This window comes from Taurulus bubalis, assembly GCF_910589615.1.
Source record: "Taurulus bubalis genome assembly, chromosome: 9".
Classification (NCBI taxonomy): Eukaryota; Metazoa; Chordata; class Actinopteri; order Perciformes; family Cottidae; genus Taurulus; species Taurulus bubalis.
This window is the reverse complement of record NC_136597.1, coordinates 12,377,292-12,398,334: the sequence shown is the minus strand read 5'-3', so window position 1 is coordinate 12,398,334 and position 21,043 is coordinate 12,377,292. Positions and strand designations below refer to the sequence as shown.

The 21,043-nt window shown below is 41.9% G+C and overlaps 3 protein-coding genes across 3 annotated transcripts in view; 2 read left to right on the top strand and 1 right to left on the bottom strand.

Annotated features, from left to right (window-relative positions):
- The window catches only part of itpr2 (inositol 1,4,5-trisphosphate receptor, type 2), a gene marked incomplete at its 5' end in the record, with an annotated part of 52,809 nt that extends 44,411 nt beyond the window's left edge, over positions 1–8,398 (top strand). The window contains 3 exons of the mRNA XM_079223287.1: positions 83–243; positions 5,723–5,884; positions 7,132–8,398. Of these exons, the coding sequence (XP_079079413.1) occupies positions 83–243; positions 5,723–5,884; positions 7,132–7,212 (404 nt within the window). The 3' untranslated portion in view covers positions 7,213–8,398. The remainder of the gene's footprint in view (positions 1–82; positions 244–5,722; positions 5,885–7,131) is intronic.
- A 1,280-nt stretch (positions 8,399–9,678) lies between these two features.
- On the bottom strand, positions 9,679–17,028 carry sspn (sarcospan (Kras oncogene-associated gene)). The gene is made up of 3 exons (XM_079223111.1): positions 16,690–17,028; positions 14,645–14,731; positions 9,679–12,724 (listed from the first exon to the last, which is right to left on the bottom strand). The coding sequence occupies exons 1-3, from the start codon at positions 16,888–16,890 to the stop codon at positions 12,365–12,367; spliced, it is 648 nt and encodes a 215-aa protein (XP_079079237.1). The 5' UTR covers positions 16,891–17,028; the 3' UTR covers positions 9,679–12,364.
- Positions 17,029–18,637: 1,609 nt separating this feature from the next.
- bhlhe41 (basic helix-loop-helix family, member e41) lies at positions 18,638–20,635 on the top strand (the record flags this gene model as incomplete). Its single annotated transcript, XM_079223952.1, has 5 exons — positions 18,638–18,812; positions 18,907–18,973; positions 19,129–19,236; positions 19,338–19,449; positions 19,683–20,635. The coding sequence occupies exons 1-5, from the start codon at positions 18,751–18,753 to the stop codon at positions 20,633–20,635; spliced, it is 1,302 nt and encodes a 433-aa protein (XP_079080078.1). The 5' UTR covers positions 18,638–18,750.
- Positions 20,636–21,043: the final 408 nt, after the last annotated feature.

Here is a 21,043-nt window from a genome sequence, read left to right as displayed (position 1 = left end):
TAATACTGTATGCAAATGATAGCGAAGTGAAAGAACAGTATGTTTAGAAGAACTAATGTTAACTAAAGCTCATGTCTTGCAGGGTTGGAGAGGGACAAATTTGACAACAAGACGGTGTCCTTCGAGGAACACATAAAATCTGAGCACAACATGTGGCATTACCTCTACTTCCTGGTTCTTGTGAGGGTGAAGGATCCGACCGAATACACCGGCCCTGAGAGCTACGTGGCCCAGATGATTGGGGTCAGTAGATCAAACCTACATACTGCGCACACACACAGGAAATAGTCCCTAAGTACCTTTTGCAATGCAGTTTTATGCACCACACAAGCTGCTCTATCATCAGAAATACTGTAGCTTAAGTTACAGTGAAGCTCTTTAATTGTGTGTTTGCAAGGTATTCAAAGGAAGGCAACTTCTTTTTAATATGACACACCAAAGCCACTGAGATGTTGTTTATTATTCCAGGAATATGTGGACAAACAAGCATATTCATTTCACCCCCTAATTCATATTTTGTTGGCGAGCCGTACCAGACAGCATACAGATGTCTCAGTGTTGGAGTCTTAAAGTTTTGCAGCCTTCCTTACTTTGCAGACTTGCACAGTGTGCCAGAGAAGCGTGTGACTCTACAGCAGACGAGCGATCGAAAAATGAGACTGAGCCTCTAGGCCTGTGCCAGGCATTTCAATTTATTCTCCTTCCCTCTCGCTGCTGGAGAGAGATGGGTCTCTGTTCTCAGGTAGTCTTCACTATTCTGAGCTCCTAACCTGCTGGGCCACAGTGTGGTTAAATAGTAATTAAACCCAGTCCAGGTCTATTATCATCAATGCACCAACTTGCTGCACTGACACACAGACAAGAAGTTGAAGGATGTAAGGGCAACTAAAGGTGTTGCCGTTAGGTTAATGGATTCAAATGAAGCCTCGGAGCGCAATGGCACATTTTGTGATTAACATTTGGCCATGATGGGCATAAGAATGGTGGCATTATAATGAACAATTTGCATTATAAACAGGTGAAAGACATTGAATTAATATGCATCAGCAGGTCTTCCAACAGGTCGACGCTCTGATGCGAGGCCATGGTATATCTCTGTGATGAGGTAATGATGAGTCAGGAATTTATATTAACACCTCCTAACAGGAGCAGAAATACTCTCAGGGGGAAAAACACACACTTTAGCACTCGTGTGTTTTATAATATTCTTTCATGATTCCCATGAAATGGTGGAATAATTTCCCCTGCTAAGTTTTTGTTTTTATCAATGGTTTTGTATGTTGTCTCAATAAGGAACATTTACATTTAGTTTGGGAAAGAAAAAGCATCCATTGTCATTATTTATTAAGGTTAACAGTCACAAACTCAACAGGCCAAATCTAACTGTGGCCGACTTCATCTAAGACCCTGTAACTTATAAGAAGAAGCTGTTTGAGAACATTTATTTCCAGAGTCTTTTAAAAATGAAAATGAAAGAGGCGTTCCTGTTGCAGGACAGATATTAGAATGAGGGTTTCTGACACAACTAGTATGGTTCATGAAGAAGGGAAAGTAGTCTTGATGGTCAGACTAACATGTATTTGCTTGTGGCCTCCATCATAATCAACATGTGACTGTTTACAAATAACTTTAAAATATGATGATTATGGATGAAAAACAACCAATCATATATACAGGAACTAAAAGGTTAGGGCCCTACCAGTGGGCAGACTATCTCAGACAAATGTATGTATGTTCCAAATTATAGGAAGAAATGCCTGCGCACACTTCCAAAAACGTAGAGGTGGCTCCTCAGAATCTATTTATTCCATGTGAAAAAGGTGACATAACATGAAAGAAATGTGACAAAAGTGAACATTTCAGCAACTTTATGAAAGTGTAATACTAAATTGATAGTCAAGAATAATCTGCTCACACAGTACGTCTCTCTGGATGAGAGAGAGAGAGCAGTGGTGCAATGACAGAAGCTGTAATGAAAAAACAGATGAATTAAAAAGTATTGAAGTCTGTGATCATGTTGGCTCTGCAGGAGACGGCTCCATCTGCCCTCTCAACGCCGTAGCCCAGAGTTTGACTTGATGTTTAGATAGAAATAAGTGTGTGCGTTTGAGGTTGTTGGGAAAAAGAGTTGAAACCCAATGACCTCAAACACACACACACACACGCACAATGAACATCATAATGAGTGCACCTGGTTGGGTAGAGTGATGTGGTGCGAAGCAAAAGAGTAGGATCGTGTTACACTGAGTGTCTGTTCTGTTGGTGTGTTGTGCGTGTGGATGGGAATTAGTGTGCGGGTGGTTGTGTGCAAAATCATGACAGCGACTACAGGCCTAGCAGGTATTGCAGCAGCCACATCGCTGTTATATAACCCATCTCAAGTGGCCTGCTAATAGCTCAGCCCTGGCTGGCACGTGCTCTCCTGTCCTTTTCTCTCGCTAACACAGACATAGTCCCCCGTCATCAGTCCTTCATCTAATTTACAACACACATAAAAATACGTTATCTGTAACAAAAGTAGTGGAAAAGGTACTTGTAATTGTAGTTGCAGTAGCAGCTGCTCTTTAGAAACTACTCAGCTGAAGAGTTTGTTTGTTTGTGTGTGTCTGTCTGTGGTAAGTGATACTATCTGCAGACTCGTCTGGTACACTCACTGTGTGCTGTATCATTGTATCTCTGGACACTCTACTTTAAGCTTAAATTCCTGACCAAAGTGTGCATTACTTCATGCAAGGTAATAAATAATGTATATTACTCTCTAACACAGCCCAAAAAGATACAGTGATGTGTAATCTATATCCCAATAAACATTTAAAAATGTATACAGTGAGCATAACATTGATTCCGCTATAGCTACATCAAATTTCATTATTTATTTATTTATTCTTTTAGTTTATTTACCAATAAATAAGTATTTTCGCAGTCCATTGAAATCTATTCAAATGTATTTTATTTTCTGACACAGGAAAAAACCCAAAGGTATTGAATTTGAAAATGTATGTATCAAACAAATCCTCACAGTTTTGAAATTGCATCCATCAAATAGGGTTGTTTTTTTTATAAATTACTCAAAACTATAAATTATATTCGTTCAACCCTTCATTTCACAAAATTCGCCGTTTGAGGTTTTATAGAAAATGTGTAGATGAATCTTTTCCACATCTACATTAACCAAGTATTGTCTCAGGGTTGCATTTGCTCTCATCTCTAAATGTGAGAAAATTGGGGGGACATTTTAAAAAAGTAGTTGTATAGTGGCAATAGTAGTAGCAGTAAAGAATAACGCCTACAACAGGAACACACATTTTTCAAGCTTGCTGGAATTGGACTCGAGTTTCTGACATTGGTGACTACAGCTGTTCCTCCAGTATGTTTACAGCAGAAACCTAACTTCTCTGGTTGACCTTCTAGCTCTCTGCACAGCGTGCATGTACGTGGTGAAACTCATCAGCGGTATGGCGACGGCAGGCAGAGTGAGAAGCACATGAATGTCTGTAAATTCATGCTCACTGAGGTGTTTAAATGGATCAGTGAAGCAACACTAAAGCTTTGACTCATTCAGCACACAGTGGACTACTGTACAGTCTAATGACCGGCAGTGAGATGTGATTGTGGTAGTTCAGATTCTGCACAGTCACTGCTTAACTTTATACCATTGATCTGTAGATGATGCTTCAACCAACATGACAGACTACGTTCAAACAGGATATTGTGTCCACCCTTAATAACGTCTCTTAGGTCTCTTTTATTGAATCTTGGTGGTTACCCAATCCATCAGTTATGGATGACTTGATAAAACAAGCATCAGATAGTCCTCAGTTACAGTGATGCTTCAGTTTGGTCTTTGAGCTCACAGAGCCTTCACTGTGTTTCTTAAGCTGTGAGAAAGGAAACCATTCTTTTTTTTATTTATTGGCCCCTTGATGCCTGAGGCCCAAATTAGCCCGAGATTCTCACGCAAGCTCTTATAGGAAGACTTGATTCATACTGTGTAGCTCAGCAGTCATACTTAATCAGTCGAACTGCTTCCTCTGTAGTCGGGGATGGAAAAAGTTTTCTAATCAAAAGTACAAAGTAGTCCAAGTGTTAAACAACCAAAATACAAATGTAGTTAAGACATGACTTTTTTTGCAAAGCAATCAGTCAGAAATACATGTTTACATTTACTTGGTTACATTTGATAACTGCAAAAGGGCCAACCGGGGCATCCTGACTATGAACTTTCAACATAAATATACCCCACTGACGACCTTTCTTCAATTCAGTAATGTTGTTAGAAGTGGCAGCCACTTATTTTGCAGTTAAAAGAGTTGCGTCATCAATGTAAAGATGGCCTGGACATGTCAAAAGACAGATGCAGAAGTGGTAGAGAACACCATGTGTATTTGTAATCCGTTAGTTTTCACCTCCACTTCCAGTCCTCAACTTTGAGCTGAACAGCAAAATGTTTAACCTGAACTTACTGATAAAAGTTGCTTTACTGTGCCTTTCTGTTCTTGTGAATGGTATTTATTTTTAAAATATGCCTACATGCCATGCATTTTATAGACAAGAGCAGAATTTACAACAATTTCCAGATTTTGACTGACTTAAATATTACAATTAAGCAATGGTATGTTAATGGTATTTCACAGGGAGTTTAGGTTAGAAGCATCAGTCCCATGATATGTCGGGGCCATTAGTGTCACACTTAGAAAAGTGTGATGAACGTAATAATGAAGGGAACACAAACCAATAAGCCACACTGTCCTCTCCACCCTGGGACTCTTCTCACTCCATGTCCTCATTGTCTCACACGCAGATCAGTTTTTCTGTCGCTATAGTGTATTCTTATATAAGAGTAGGTGGGAGAATACCTCACTCCCCCCACTGGACTGAATGTGGTGCCAGTCAAAACCCACTCTCGGCACCTTTAAGTCATTTTTATCAGAAGAACTGGCAGAGGAATATTACATAAGATCAGCTGATGGCAATCTGTCTCTGTGAAACCTATCTCCCTTTCAAGAGCATGCGTGTTGTAAAACACACACTCTTGCTCTCAGTCTGCTATGTACATATCCATGCAGATGCACGGCAACAGTACACACACCCACACATATACAAACACAAACGCACTTAAGTCCATTACATAATGCCCATAGGTTCGTTTTGCTTACTCTGCTCTGTCCACTGCGCTGTTGGAAAAACACATGATAAACTAAATATCTCAGTTTGCATGAGCGCATGCACACACACACACACACACACACACACACACACACACACACACACACATATTGATAACTATACTCCCGGTTGTGTTCTTGATAGACGACAGTGACTCATTCCCACATCAACAGTGTGCCTATGGAGTGGGTGAGAATGTAAACGCCAGTTACTGTTCATTTAGTGTATAATTGCTATCCACAGTATCCAAGAGACACCAGTGCAATTAAAACATTTTACACTGTCGAGCATAAAATGGAGAGCCGCTTCCATTCTGATTGAATGTTTAATATTACACCTCCACGCCTGTTTCCAATTACCAATACCTCTCTGTCTACTCTCCGTCTGGCTTTAGCTCTGTAATACTCTGTGCACGTCTATGCAAATCCGCCTTGCCGTTGTTTGTGCCAACATAGTGTTGCGGCCGTCTGTCTGACCTCCTGAGTCAGCTTTATTTTAGCCTTTTATGCCTTTCACCTTTCTCACTGCGTCTCTCACATCCCATCTTTCCTCCCAGGAGAAGAACTTGGAGTGGTTCCCCCGTATGAGAGCCATGTCTCTGCTGAGCAGCGAGGGAGACAACGAGCAGAATGAGATCCGCTCTTTGCAGGACAAACTGGACGGCACTGTCACTCTGGTGGCTCAGCTGTGTGGCCAGCTGTCTGAGCTCAAGGATCAGGTACAGTGCCACTTCAGGACATGTTTCATACGGTGGTGGGAAAAGCTCTGGTCTGAATACTGTGGTAGTTTGAACTGAATGCCTGATGACTAAGCTAAAGCAAAAAAAAAATCCTTTCCCCTAAAAACACCAAGAGGTCACACAAAGCAGGTGCCGTCAGCAGTCTCATTTTGCTATCCATCTCTTTACTGAGTTCAATAACATAGATTAATTATATTAGATCTTTGGTGCTCCTGAACACAGCACGATAGGTGACTATCGCATCACCGATCAACGCGACTGATTGCCGCCAGTGAGCCTCTGGCTGTCTGGATGACTAGCTATGCTGCTGCAGTGTGACTGATCACTCTCATCACCTGCCTCCCCTGCATGTGATTCCAGTCACAGGCCTGTCCTTGTTCCTCTTCTGCCAGGCGTGTGAAAACAACTCCTACTGGGGAAGGATCACACTCCGATAAACAAAAAAAAACAACCTCTCTCAACCTCACGAAGCAATTCAATCAACATCTCCCTCCCTGTTTGTTGAAGTGCCCTTGAGCAAAACACAGATGCCTTATCTCTGAATCTGGAATAATACGTGACCTGCTGTTGACCAAAACTACAATAAAGCTTTAGTAGTCGACAGTGATTAATATGGAGTCATGGGGTTTGCGAGGATGTCGCTCCACCTTTGTGATAAACAGAAACTTTGAGATGCGAGTGATTTCATGCAGACCAAACCACAGCTCTGCAGTCACAAGGGAGAGGCCTGCAGGTCTCACACCAGCGCAACTCAACCGTTTCTGACTTGGTGGAAAGTGCTCCTGCAGCTCCTTCCTCATTACCACCTCTGCTGACCTCGGCGCTTTACACTATCACGACTCAGATTGTGTATGTGTGTGTGCTGCTCTTTGTGTGTGTGTGGGGTTTTTAGAGTTTTGCACTGCATACTCTATTTCCTTTAATCTGCATTTACAGTTTATGGGTTTACGAAATCAGTGGCCTTCATTTGTGACGTTTTTATGAGACTGAAAACAGGGCAAATGTAATGGTACCATCTCACCATCTAATCTGATTCATAAAACTTCTCTGCCACACTTGCAGGTAACTGTTCTGCACAACACATGACAAGGTCCGCTAATGAAGTTTCCCAGGGAGTTTCCAGTCATAACAGCGGTTAAACAAAGCGATTTGCATACAACATGAGGAAATATCTCTTTTGTAATATCTCAGTCTCATGTTTGTTTCCCTCTCTGCGTCCTCCACAGATGACGGAACAGAGGAAGAACAAGCAGAGGCTTGGATTCCTGGGTCCTCCGCAGCCCAACCATCTCAGCTCGGCCCACTGAGGATCTCAAGGCTCAACCATGACACAGTGATGGGCAACTCAACTGCAGGCTTACAGTAGAAACAAGCTAGGAATGCAGACACGCAAACTACAGCCTTAAGAACAATACATGGCCATACTTTCACTTCAATGAAAGAGTTCAGCAAGGGTTGACGCAAATGTTTGACATTGTGCCTTTTCTATGACACAATCACTGCGTTATGGGACTCAAACTGTGCCTTATGTGCTCTTTCAGCCACTAGAAGTATGCTTTACTTGCCGCCTGGACACACCCTCATACCAAGAACCTCATCTCTGTGAATGATTGGCCAGGCACGGCACACATCTGCCAGTGTAGCGTTAGTGTGCCAGACAGAGGTCGAGGGAAATGTTAAGGTGAGGTTAATGTTTAAGTGCTGTCAAGTCTGCGGACGGTCACGTCACGAGAGCGGACACAAAGGTCGTGATTGGCAGTGTTTGAGAAGTTCGGGGCTTTTGGTCTCCAGGGGGAAGATTCTCCCCTTTTACCTTTTTAGATGTCGGATGGTATTTATGACAAAATGTGCGGTTCCTAGCTGGAGTATTATTTTGGTGCCATGCTGCCTTACTCATTAACTTTTCTAAACAGTACATTGCAACTGCTGAAAGTGCACTTTTTTTTAAAGTACAAAAATTTAAGCCTGTAACTGGAAACATTGGTTAGTTGGGGTATTATTTTTGCCTGCTTTGTGTTATGTTTATAAATGCATTCGCTGCACCATTTCTCTTTTTTTTTTAAATAAATTTATACAGAGTATATAAATAACAGAAATGTGAATAAAAAATGATTACCTGTGCAGAACTTACTTGACATTTCTTTTAAATCTAAATATTATATCGGTACATAATGTAGTAGACTGAAGATGGTAAGATTACAGTTATTTGTTAGAATATAAATATCATGTTTATAGAGATGCCAATACTGTAATATTTACTGCATCTGCTCATACCATCTTCATCTTCCACTGTTTCTTAAAGTTTAATTTTATAAGTGTAAATCATAGTCTCTCTTTGGCTGCAATTGATTGGTAAATCCGACCTTGTGTTTTAAACTTGCACAAACTAATGGCAGATTATAAGTGCATGCACTCAATGTTAACTGTCATTCTGTTTTAACAAAGTGTATAGAAAATTGTGTTTTATGTGATCAGATGTTGTAATAAATTTGTAACAAGACTTATCTGCGTGCTTTGAGTCAGCAGCTTTCTAACAGAGTTGAGCCTCAGTCTCTGTTTTTGGGGATGAATGATCGTTCAACCTAAGCCCCTCTGCACCCACCCACACTCGGTGTACTTGTAGTGTTTCATGACGGAGGAAAAGACCTGTCTTCTGGAGACATGATCATATTTGAACTTGTGCATCAGGGGTAGTCATCGTACAATGAATTCAAAGTTGCTGTCACTGCTCATTTATGCTCATCTTTACATTTTGTTGCAGCTAATTAACAGCTGATAGAGATACTAGACCAGACTGGAATTAAGATTGCATTCTTACATCAGTCCAGCACTCTGGGTTTTGCTGTTATAGTATGATACTGTTTTCTGAAATAAAATTCATCAAAATACAGAATCAGAGCGCAGGCTTGTTTTCTGGAACAGCCATTCCCCGTCAGGGTTATTTGTACCATGGCTGAAAGTAAAGAAATAAATGGCTTAAATAGATATATGTAATTGGTAGTTAAATGATGCATCCAGCTTCTGCCCTATAAGTGGTAGTTGTACAAATGCGACGAAACCGGTTGGAAACCACTGTTCTAGAAGATGTGAAAAAGTAAGTGTGCGATGCACTGTGTAAACTCTTAAAGAAATGAAGTTCTCTTTTTAGGTGCGAAACGTGTTATATTTAAGCCTGTCGTACGTACATCCGTTCACAACGTAGGTCATTTAGCATTCGGTAATTGTTTTGAAATGGATCATTCAACGCTGTGGCTGGTTGATTGTCTGTATGTTTGCGCTTGTGTAACATATTTGAGATCATAAACGAATCACTAGAGAGGCCTCAACCCATCTTTTATCCCGTCCTGCCATTTACCCTCTACAGAGAAGCCCATCCTTCTTGGCTTCAGCTTGCTGTTTACGCTGGCAGGCCTGTATTTTCTCCTGCTGCCTGTGACAGCCATTAAAATTAGCTCACGCAGTGCCATAATGGCGAGCAGCTGTCACTGCATAGACAAGGAGGGTAAAGGGCAGTATTACTGGAATGTATTGGACTCCGAGAAGGAAGAGAGGGTAATACCAGGACCATCATTACTGTCTGGCGAAAGTCTTATTGCCGAAGTGTGATGCTAAACAAACAGGCACTGCTTCGTTTCAGCATCGCTTCTTGAACAGACCATTTGATCATGGAGACAAAACGTTAAACTTTGTACTTTGGGGCGGCACAACCTCTGACACATTTGGATCATTTTGGTCATCATTTTTAATCTCTTTGCAAACCACAGTCAGGAGTCACGTGCGTCACTGTGTGTATGTAGAAGTGGGAGTGAGAAAGCACCCAGAGAAGGTCAATAAACACAAGGCAATGTCCTAAACACCTCTGTGGCTGAAGGCAGGCTTTACCCTGAGTGAGTCAGGCGATCTGACTTAGATGCACTGAGAAGACCGGACCAAAAGGACATCAAGCAGGAACATTCATGAACGTTCAAACTTTGAATTTAAACTAAAATATATTTTTAATTGGATATAAACAAAATATATACAATTTAAGTTGTTAGTTGCATAGTTAAAATACTGTATCTCACATGCAGTATTTGTGAAAAGTTGTTGTCGTTACTGTCAATACACATATTGATCTTCTGTCTTCTGCAGTCTCTTCTAATAACTCACAGAAGAGTCAGTGCTCACCAGATAGCATTCTGGGGTTTTTTTTGCCTTGAAAGATCCATTGACTAAACAGAAAGCGGTTTATCAGGAGGAGGGTGGAAGGTCCCTTCTCACTGTCATTTTTTTATAAATAAACATGCCCCCGTGATGACTGGCATGTGACTTCCTGTGTCTGGCTGCGAGATTGAGCCTTTTGTAGTCACATGATGTATCAACATCCCTCCATCACGCAGATGCAGTATACATACATAATGGTTATGACACTGTAGAAGCTCATACTACATATACAGTGTGAGCTTCTACAGTGTGATAAATGCATTATTAAATAGAATTAATAAATAATTCACACAATAATACATTACTTATTTTAATATCCTGGTGATTCTCTCCTGATTGTTATACAACTACGCTCCATCCTCACTGGAAAAAATAAATTGTCATGATTTTGCTCAAGTAAACAAAAAATTAAAAAAAGAATTGTCATGAGAGAGCGATCCTTGACACCTATCAGTTAATCACTTTGAGCAGTCACAGTTAGCTTGTATAATATGATCACAACAAGCTCAGACAGAGACGCCGTTGTCTCTTTATGATGTCACGTATTAGTCATACGTTTGAACTCTGCCATAACTTTAAGAACAATACAGTTGTTAATATGGATGACGAATTCATTCTTTATGCAGGCCTTACCTTTAGATATAAAATGGTTATGATGCATAGTTAAGAGATGCTCAGTGATTCTCAGTTTTCACTCTTTACTAATAATAATGTTGCTCACCACAAAAGCAAATCAATTAATTTGAATAACAATTGACTGTTAACATTAAAAACATTAAAAAACAACGGTTTGTATTTGTAACCACAAACAGATATTGAAAGACAGGCTTCTTGTTTTCACCCAAATGAAATGTTCTTTTACGAAACACCATATTCGCAAAAAATAAACAATATTTTTACATCATCCCCGCTCAATCAACCTTTTTTCCATCAATCACAAAGATTGCGCATTAATTACAGCCTCCTCTCTGGGCACATGGTTCATCTAATGCGGAAACTGCCTCACGTTTACCATTCCCTGCTCAGCATGTAGGCCTATAGACGGCTGTCAGCACCTGATGAGAGTAAGAATAAAATAAAGCTGAACTTGTGCATAGGGAAAAGCATTTGAAAAAAGAAAAACAAATGTCACCTCATTTGCTCTGTCCTATCTGAGTGAAATGAACGCAGTAAACACAGTGAGATGATTTAGTTACCTCCATCCAGCTGCCTGTCTGAGTCCCCCTTCCCTCACCCGACCCCTTCCTCCCTCCCTTTGTGACTCCGAACAGGCTGTTTGAGTCATGCTGGCTACTGGCCTGGCCTCCACCCTCACACGCCACAGCCCCGCTCAGTCTGGATCCAGTCTCATGCCCAGCTTGTGTTACTGCTGTCGGGAGCTGTTTTAAGCGCATATTATTGGACTGTTTGAAATATTGCAGAGGTTACTTTTATCACCTGAAAAATACTTAACTTTTGTTTTTCTTTAAGTATTTTATGCAATATTTACAGAGCTCCATAACTTTGTATAATAGCAAAAGAAACCAAACTTGTGGGATTAATCTACCTAGTTTCTTTTAGTGTCAAACACTGAAAATAAGTTAAGCAGGCAGCTGCAAATTACAGTCACAAACTTAAATGTATTGTTTAAATCCTCTAAGTAATATTTGCTACTGCATTTAGATCATTTTTGAAAGTTGTATTGTGTGAAAAAGGAAAACAAAGCATGAGGCAGTGTCATTTACTATTTGCAAAGCATATCTTGACAACATGATTATGCACTATGCCAGCTGAAGTATCACTGGAGCAACTAATCGTGATCATTAAATCTCAGTCATCCAAACCAAAGGAAAGACTGTTTACATTTTGGTAGTTAAGTGCATAACAAATCAGCTATTTTGGTTTTGGTGTTGTGCTTCTGATTATGAGCTATATGTCACAAGAGCAAATGTCAAGAGAACTAGAAACATTGTGAAAAATTCATTATCGTGCTACACACAGAAAACAGTTGTTTTGCTCTTATTCATCTTATTCAAGTTGTCTTTTATGACATCTGAAAATGGAAATATATATATGGTATACAAAATGTGTGCAAAAAGCCATTATAAAACAAAAACCACAAAGGGTTAATATAAACTGACATCAAAGAAAAGACACTTTGGCACACACCACAAAGGCAAATGTTCCCGTCCCTCAGAGTGTAATTGCACTGCTGGCGTCACCCTCCAACCTGATCTTAGTGATCAGAGTCATCCCGTCAACTCTTTGATCACAGTGTTAAACCTTCTGCCACTGCTGGGAAGAGGGAGAGCCAATCTGAAGGCCGGCGAAAAAGACCTGGTAACGGTGCTTCCACATGATGAAGGCACCGGCGGCACACACGAGAGCTTGGACCAGGTTCAGCACGATCTGGAGCAGGAAGTAGAGTGGGAGCGTCCCAGTGATTCCAGCACAGTCGCTGACTCCCTCGTAGGTGAAGGTGCGCGCTATTGGGTCATTTTGATCCAGTTTGCACACACAGTCCATTCCCACCTGCTCACAGCTGAAGCCACTGGTCTGTGAGTAGTGGTGTCCAGCAAACGACATAGCCAGAACGGATATGACCAGGCCGATTGTACACAGGACAAAGTACAGGATCTGTAGAGGGCAGAGGACAAGTCAGAGGTCAAGCACTTTACCTCCAAAGCTTTGATCAGAACACCTTTTCTTGTCTTCCACTCGTGTTTCTTATACTACAACTCTGGCTCCTGCTTTAGTCTGTTGTCTCATGATTAACCCAGTGCCAAAACTGTAGCTTAGAGACAGACATGCTGGCTCAGTGCCTATGGCAAGTTGGATTCAAAGAGATTACCCACAATGCTACAAGGCCAGGCCTGACCCTTAGAGGAGCAGCCCAGCTCTTAGCACAGAGGAGACATGGCACATGCAAAGCTGCCCTACAGCTACAGCTGCTTCCCACCTTTAGTGCACGACCTGTGAGCATGCTGAACAACAGACAACGTCTAAAAATACACTGGTAAAAATGTGACAGAGGCTTTATGTTGTTTATGCAATTGCACAATCTCAATAGCACTAAACCTTTATCTTAATCCTTCGCTTATATAACAGGAGCTCTCATTCACTGGTGTATTTTGCTGTTAGTAACATGGTTCTTATGGCATTATGCAAGTGATGAGCGGTGCTTAATTTGAAATGGCATTAATGTTAATTTTGAAAGCGCTATGAAATCTGGAGTATGGTTGGTTACAGAGAAACGGATGGACAGCAAGAGCAATCGACAAGCACTGTGTTGAACATCATCTACTGATCTGAAACACCAAAGTAGGTTGAAACTGAAAGGAGTCAACAACCATATTGTTGTTGTTTATAGTTCACATGTTGTCCTGGAATATTTTTCAGTGAGTGCCTATAAACTCAACTGAGCATCTTAAAAAAACTTATATTAATTTAAAAGTGTTATCAGAGAGCCAGGACCTTTATCTGGCAACAGAGTAACACTTAACTTCCAAATGTCTCTAGTTACATAACATAATAACTTGACTTGTTTGCGCCAATGGTATTTAAAAAAATTAATAAACTGACTGTAGAGCCATACATTCTTAAACTAAAGAAAAATATAGTAAACCCATTTGATCATTGAGCTATTCAAATGAATAGCATTATTAAATTAAAGCACATTTGCTTTCAGGACTAGAGAAAGAGACACTACAGACTAATTGCAGCTGTTCATACATATTTCTAAAGAAGTATTTTATTTGACTTTATTATTTTATACAACCGTATGGATGAGGAAATTAGGAAAAGTCCAGTGCAACAGATCGACTGTCATATTTCAACAAAAAAAGACATATGCACCATTACCAAAGTCTGCTTTGTATATTAAGAAGTAACTGAAGAAAACCCCTGTTATGTTGGTGAGTCAAACAGTCTGGTAGTATTTAAAACTGCAGAATACATACACAGATATTTGTATCATGCATTTCTGCAAAGACCATTTAGTAAATTACCTGCACTTCAAAGCAAAATGCAATTGAAGAGTTTTGAAACCCGATCTTCATGGTATGCATGGAACCTGGTATGCACACGCGAGCCAGACAGAAAAAAAAAACTAACAATGGAGAACTGATTTTAATTGCCTTGAAATTCCAACTGCATATGTTCTGATGTGCTTCTAATAAAGCTATACAATCAAGTTGGAATAATTCATGCACTCGTTCACTCACAGGGATCCCCACAGAGCTCTTAACAATCATGCAGTTAATAGTATTTCTCTCTTTGCCATTTACAGTTGCAGCCATCTAACAAGTACAGTATCTCGGTGAGTAAAACATTGCACCTCTGCAAAGGTCTTTTCTGTCTTGAAAATACACTGACCCATATCATCATGCCTTCACAGCAACTAAGATATTATATACATGTTATCAAAGTCAAAGAGACATATTGTGCCATAATGGAGGAACCTGATTTGACGCCATACATGGCATGACTGATTGTCTTTCACAAACTGATTGGTTCACTTGGTTCACACAATGTGTCAAATAGGGTGCGTGGACTAACCTTGCCAATGAATTGACCAGTCGTTCTCTCGTCAGGGAGGTAGGTGATGCAGTACAGGATAAAGCCCAGGATGGAAACTAAACACAGCTGCAACAACACATCAGAAAACAGTTTGATTAGAGTCACTCATATCTGGACGATGAAAATATCAACACAATACTTGCAATCACCCCATGCACTTGCATTTGTCCCTTGTTGCTATTATATACATATCTACTGTATGTTGCACAGTATTTATGGTAGACACAGTATAGAAACAAGAATCTTGTTCCAGAAAGTATTTTGTAGCCAGGTTCTCCGGGGTGTCTCTCAATATTGCATGATTCAGCCCTAAGGAGTCATCCGATTACATTACTATCTCTCTCTCTCTCTCTTTCTCTCTATCATTCTCTCTCTCCCCTTCCATCTCTTTCTCTCTCCCTCCTCTCTCTCCCTCTCTTTCCTTACCTCTCTCTCTGTCCCTCTCTCTCCTTTCTCTCTCTCTCTCTCACACAGACACACTCACGCTATCTCTTCAGAGCAATTGGAGTCTTGTGACTGGCGTGCAGCATCTTATTTAAATGTTTTTCTCAGGTTTTAAGCACTCAGGATTCTCTGGAAACTTCTTGATGACCTCAGTGTTTTCCACTTGGCTGAATCTCGTGAGGATGTACCTCGTGATGTGTTGTGTCCAGGGATGTTTTCGAGAGCAGATGGCGTCTGTGATAAGCTAGGATAGGATCCAAATAGGAGCAACACATTTTTCTCTATAACCCAAATGTGACCTTAAATTAAATGTAAAATGTACGTTTTTGTTGTTTTATATTACACATTTCACAGAGACATGTTCACTGACATTCTGTCTAAGACATTTCAGTTTACTTCTCCTCTAACGCTTCAGCTCCTCAACAATTTGTTTAAAGGGACTTCATGCCAAAATCCCCAAATCCTATTTTTGTTCTCACCTATAGTGCTATTTATCAATCAAAGTTTTAATACTAATGCAAGGTCTATTGGTGGGCCTTAGGTTTAATTACCATTGTGTAACCTCATTTGGCTATAGGCCGCTATTTAACCTCAACTTAGGCCCTAGTCGCCAGAAAGAATAATACAAATAAATGACATGAGTCAGGAATACCATATCATCCATCCGTGTTTTGGCCATGTTTACTGGTTACAGGTGTCCACAAACATAACTATTACCAGTACAAGTCAGTCAAACTTGATTAAAATGGCTGCTGACTCCCCCAAAAGGCAGAGGCTCACTGTGACTTCCTGTCAGCCCAGGCTGTACTGCAAAACTGTAAGTAACGGACATCTGCTGTTTTGGGTGAAAATAACATGTAAATAACAATATTTTGGCAAGAATATACCATTATGTCAATCACCACCTCCACCTACTTCCACCATGTAGGGACAGGTACGGAACACTAATGTGCAGATGGGCTATCTTTGAGAAGATCCGGGCCTCAAGGTAGACCTGTACTGGTGTCTGTCATTGTATGTTGGTACAGCAGTTGTATGCAAATGTACCCATCGAGACAACACAGTCTAAAGACTTCAAGGCTCGGAATCTTCTAAATTATTACTTTAAATGTATCAACTTAAACTGCAACTTCCATACAATAATTATCATGCAAAGAGTTTACATGTTGAGGTGATGGGGTGGAAGAAAGTACAGAATGAACATTGCATTTCACAATAGGACATGCTGTGGTTTGCTGGTTTGTCTCATCAGGCCAGATGAGACAGGTTCAGCATTGGACATTAAACAACAACAGGTGCAAGCAGGCTATTGTGACTGAGACGGATTGTAGATTGAGGTGTATCCATCCAGGTGAATATGTAGACTTATTAGAACATGACAATACTGGTGCTTCCCATGCCTATAGTGACTGTCTGGCCGCAGGTGGTAAAGGCCACTGTTGACATGCAGTGTGGTGAACATTGGACAACACATTGAGGGAAATGGAGAATCATGCAGAAGTATCAGAAATTATAGACTCGGGGTCCATGCAAACATGTGAATGTAGTGGCTGATGTTAGAGCGTAAGGACGGAGCTTACAATGATTCCAGCCCAGTATGGCGTCTCCCTGGCCAGGAGTGAGGGGCTGATGGCCAACATAAGGAAGGCCACCACTGTGACGGCCACCCCCAACAGCAGCTGGAGCAGGGCGACGAGCAGAGGGAAGCGGCAGACTCTGCATTTTTTTCCGTCATCTGGCGCTGGGCTTTCATCTCTCTTCTTCTTCTGCCCTTGCCCCATTTCTCCACTTTTCTTCACACTCTTTTCCTTTTCCTGTACTCTCGCCTTTTACTGTTGCAGTGTTTGGGTGGATGAGCCTGCCTGCTGTCTCTCTCTCTCTCTCTCTCTCTCTCTCTCTCTCCGTTCCTTCCCCTCGCTGCCAAGGCCTCCTCTCACCAGAGCCCAGCCTAGCTGCTATTTGGAAACAGAGAAGGCTCTGAACTAATATGGAAAACATTTGGACTGGATTCCAGTGCCACATATAGAGCAGGCAGCATACTGTGGAGGAAAGGAAGAGGAGAGAAGGGGGGCAGAAAGTCACAAAGGGGGATTCCAACAGACGACTGTGAGACGATTTCTCTTGTACTTATACATTAAAGCCAAGAAAGGGAAAATGCAGAGGCAAATCAGCAGGTATGAGTTAATGAAAAGCCAGCACAGAGGAGGTCACACTTCATCTGAGAGCCGAAGTGATTGGATCATTCTTTGTCAGCAGTGTTACACAAGAGAGCCATATGCTGCCAGCCAGAAAGAGTCACATGACTTACAGAAAGAGGTAATGTAATCATAAGGCATGTGAGGGCATTACGGGGGCTCATATTTGAGTGTTTTTGAGCACTTAAATGTTCTCAACAGAGGAACAGGTGTCACTGACAATCAGATTAACTTCCTGGAGTCATTTATCAAACTTTCATAATTTCGAAAAATACATTTTAATGGATAGTTCTGAACCTTGCTTTCTTTTGTATCACTCGTAAATATATCAATAACAACACAGATTGAGTGACTTTTATTTATATTTGAGACATTTGATGTTTCTTTGGATAATAATAGTTTTGGGAGATCAGACAAATCAAAAAGTCAAAGTCACAAAACCTCATTTAGCAATTATCTCGCTGATCTTTGTCAAATTATGATTCGTATTATTTTATTCCACAAAGACACTCAGATGAAGGTGGGAGAGCAGCATCCATGCTGAGATTAATAAAGAGCCTCGACGCACGTGTTTGAGCACACAGTTGGGTCGGTGCCATGGTTACTGACAACGCAGCTTTGAATGGTATGAATAGGTTACCCTGCCCTGCTCCGGGCAACAACACAGAGGGACGGACGCGCACGGCGCGCACGCGCACACAGTATTTGTTTACGCTCTGACTGTATTTACTTCACATTAACCTCTATGTTTTCAGTGTATACTAGCATGCATCACATTCTCTTTTGGTGAGATCAGGAATTTCCTTGTTGAAATTTTGTTTTTATAATTAACAACAGGAGAAAAATAGAATATATATATATATGTATTTATTTTAATGATAGAGAAGCATTTGGGACCTCTACACTGTGAATGTGTGCTGAATAGTTTTGCGATTTCTGTTTAATTGTCGATCACATTCGACTTTACAGCCTATCCGGTCACTTATCAGCTTATACGACTCGAGACCCACATTATTATACTCGATGCATCAACGTTAGTGAACTGATAATGATGTAGCTTTGTTTGTCTCCTTACGCCTGTGCGCTCGAATCACGTTTCAGCAACCAGGTGAAAAGTGTTCGGACTACATAGGTACATAGCTATACGAACAGCGGCGATAGCTGCTATAACACAGAGCACCTCTAATTACCGGACTTTGTGCTGGTGCAGGCTACACGTGAGTCGGAAGCTGTTCCCCACCGAGGGCGCGCGTGCGCTCTAACCACAGCACCGACGGCTTTGCAAAGTGGCAGCTCAGGGAACTATAGACAGCAGTCTAAAGCGCAGCTCCAGTGGAGGACACGCACTGTGCATCATCTCCCTCAGCCGTCCGTGTGTGTGGGTCGCGGAAATAACAACCGTTCCCCAAAGAAGCTCGACAGCGGATAACCAGCAGCGGAGAAGTGATGGATGAAAGAATACCGCATTTACAGGACAGGCAGTTCATGGAGCACGCAGATTTCTTAGGGTGAGTGTCGCTTTGGGCAAACTCTGTCAAAGTCTGTCTGGTAAACTGTTATGACAACCTGGTGAATAACCGGACACTTTGCTCTGTGCTTTAGGGTGGATTACCCCTCTCTCTACATGTGCAAATCCAAAAGAGGAATAAAACGAGAGGATGGTGGGAAGGTGCGTGTGTGTTATTATACTACGGCAATTTCAATATTTAGTTTGTTATTTTCATTAACCAACCTCTTTGTGTGCATGAAGCTCATCGGAATATGCACATACTTGTTACTTATATATTTGTGTTTCAATACAATGTACTGTATTTCTGCCAGCAGGACGCATACAAGTTACCACACCGGTTGATAGAGAAGAAGAGGAGAGACAGAATCAACGAATGTATCGGCCAGCTAAAGGATTTGTTACCCGAACATCTGAAGCTGTCGGTCAGTTTATGACACTACAAAACGTTTTACGCGCGTACCGACCGTGGTTTTACATGAGAAGACAAGTCGTAAACCAACTGAACCTTTGTTTTTCTCCACAGACGCTGGGGCACTTGGAGAAAGCAGTTGTCCTGGAGTTAACGTTGAAACATTTGAACGCGCTGACTGCTGTCACTGAGCAGCAGCACCAGAAGATCATTGCTCTGCAGAATGGTAAGCTGAACAAACCCGAAGTTAATAGAAACGTTTTGTATGGAACTTTTAGAAAGAGTACGTAAATGTACGCAAATAGAAAAAAAAGCTATATAGAGGATAATGCGCATTTTGAAAGTACCACAACCACATTGTATAACGTACCATTGACAGGCGCCCATTTTATCTGCTCGTTGGCTTATGATGTGCTGCAATTTACAGAATAATGATCTTTTAACTGCACGTTTTCACAGGGGACCGGTCGATGAAATCTTCCATTCATGCAGATCTGGATGCGTTCCACTCTGGGTTCCAGGCCTGTGCCAAAGAGGTCCTGCAGTACCTGAGTCAGTTTGAGAACTGGACGACAAGAGAGCAGAGGTGCGCGCAGCTGATCAACCACCTTCACAAGGTGCTGGCGCAGTTCCAGTCCGGCGCGCCGCCGCTCCAGCAGCAGCAGCAGCTACCCGCCGGGGACGCACAGGACGGGCAGAAAGCCGACAGCCAAGCTAATTGTGTCCCGGTCATCCAGAGGACCCAAGGTGGGGAGCTCAACGAGAATGACACAGACACGGACAGTGGATACGGGGGCGAAGCCGAAAAGAGCGACGTCAAAGATAAAGAATGTGAGCGCAATAAGGCGCTGGGACCGAAGGCCGTGAAGATCAAGCAAGAGTTCGGAGACGACCGCGCTGCCAAAAAAACAAAGATGAACTGGCCTGGGAACGGGTTAGGGGGCACAGACCCCACGAGGCCCGATCTGGCGTTTATGAACTCTCTGATGGGAATAAGCGGTGTGGGACAGCAGACACCCATTTGCATGCCTTTCTACTTCATCAACCCCTCGGCCGCGGCGAATTATATGCCTTTTTTCGACAAAAGCAACATTGAAAAGTACGTGTACCCCGCGGCGGCCGCCCTGGCGTCCCCTTTCCCCTGGCTATATCCCGCACACGCGTCAGCGGCGGCGGCCGCAGCGGCTGCTGCCGCTTTCCCTGGCTTGTCTGTGCACGTTGGAGCCTCTGCTCAGTCCAAGGACTTCCACAGTCCAGACAGCGACGAGTCACGCGAGGCTGAGTTGGGTTCACCAGAGGAGCGCGCGGATAGTCCCGCGAGTGACTACGGGGAGGAGGATGACGTAGCGGAAACGTCCCAAGAGAGCAAGAACAGTCCTCATGATCAGTTTGCTGCTTGTCAAACGAGCTAATTTCTTTGTCCGTCTTACCTTTCCGTGCATTCTGCTGAGGAGTTTATGTATTTCCTTTTTTAAAGTTAGGCTACAAAACGAGGTTTCACAGAAGAGTTTCTCATGTACAATATATTGGCTAAACAGGGGACAGTTGTGACTGAGTGTGCCTTTTGCACTGATGCTAGATTAAGTCAAACTAAATGATTATCGACAATGATTGAAACAAATACACGGCAGTGTTGTGCTGGAGTTAGTTTTTTATCCTCTTTGATAAAATATTTTGAAGTGGCAGCATTGGTGCCAAACCTTTGAGTACTACAACAGTGCGCAATATCCCAATCAGAGTGTCTCTTTGGATGTATGAAGTTGCAACTGACCTCTGCCAAGGTTATTATGACTGACTCTGACTGTACATATTATTACCTG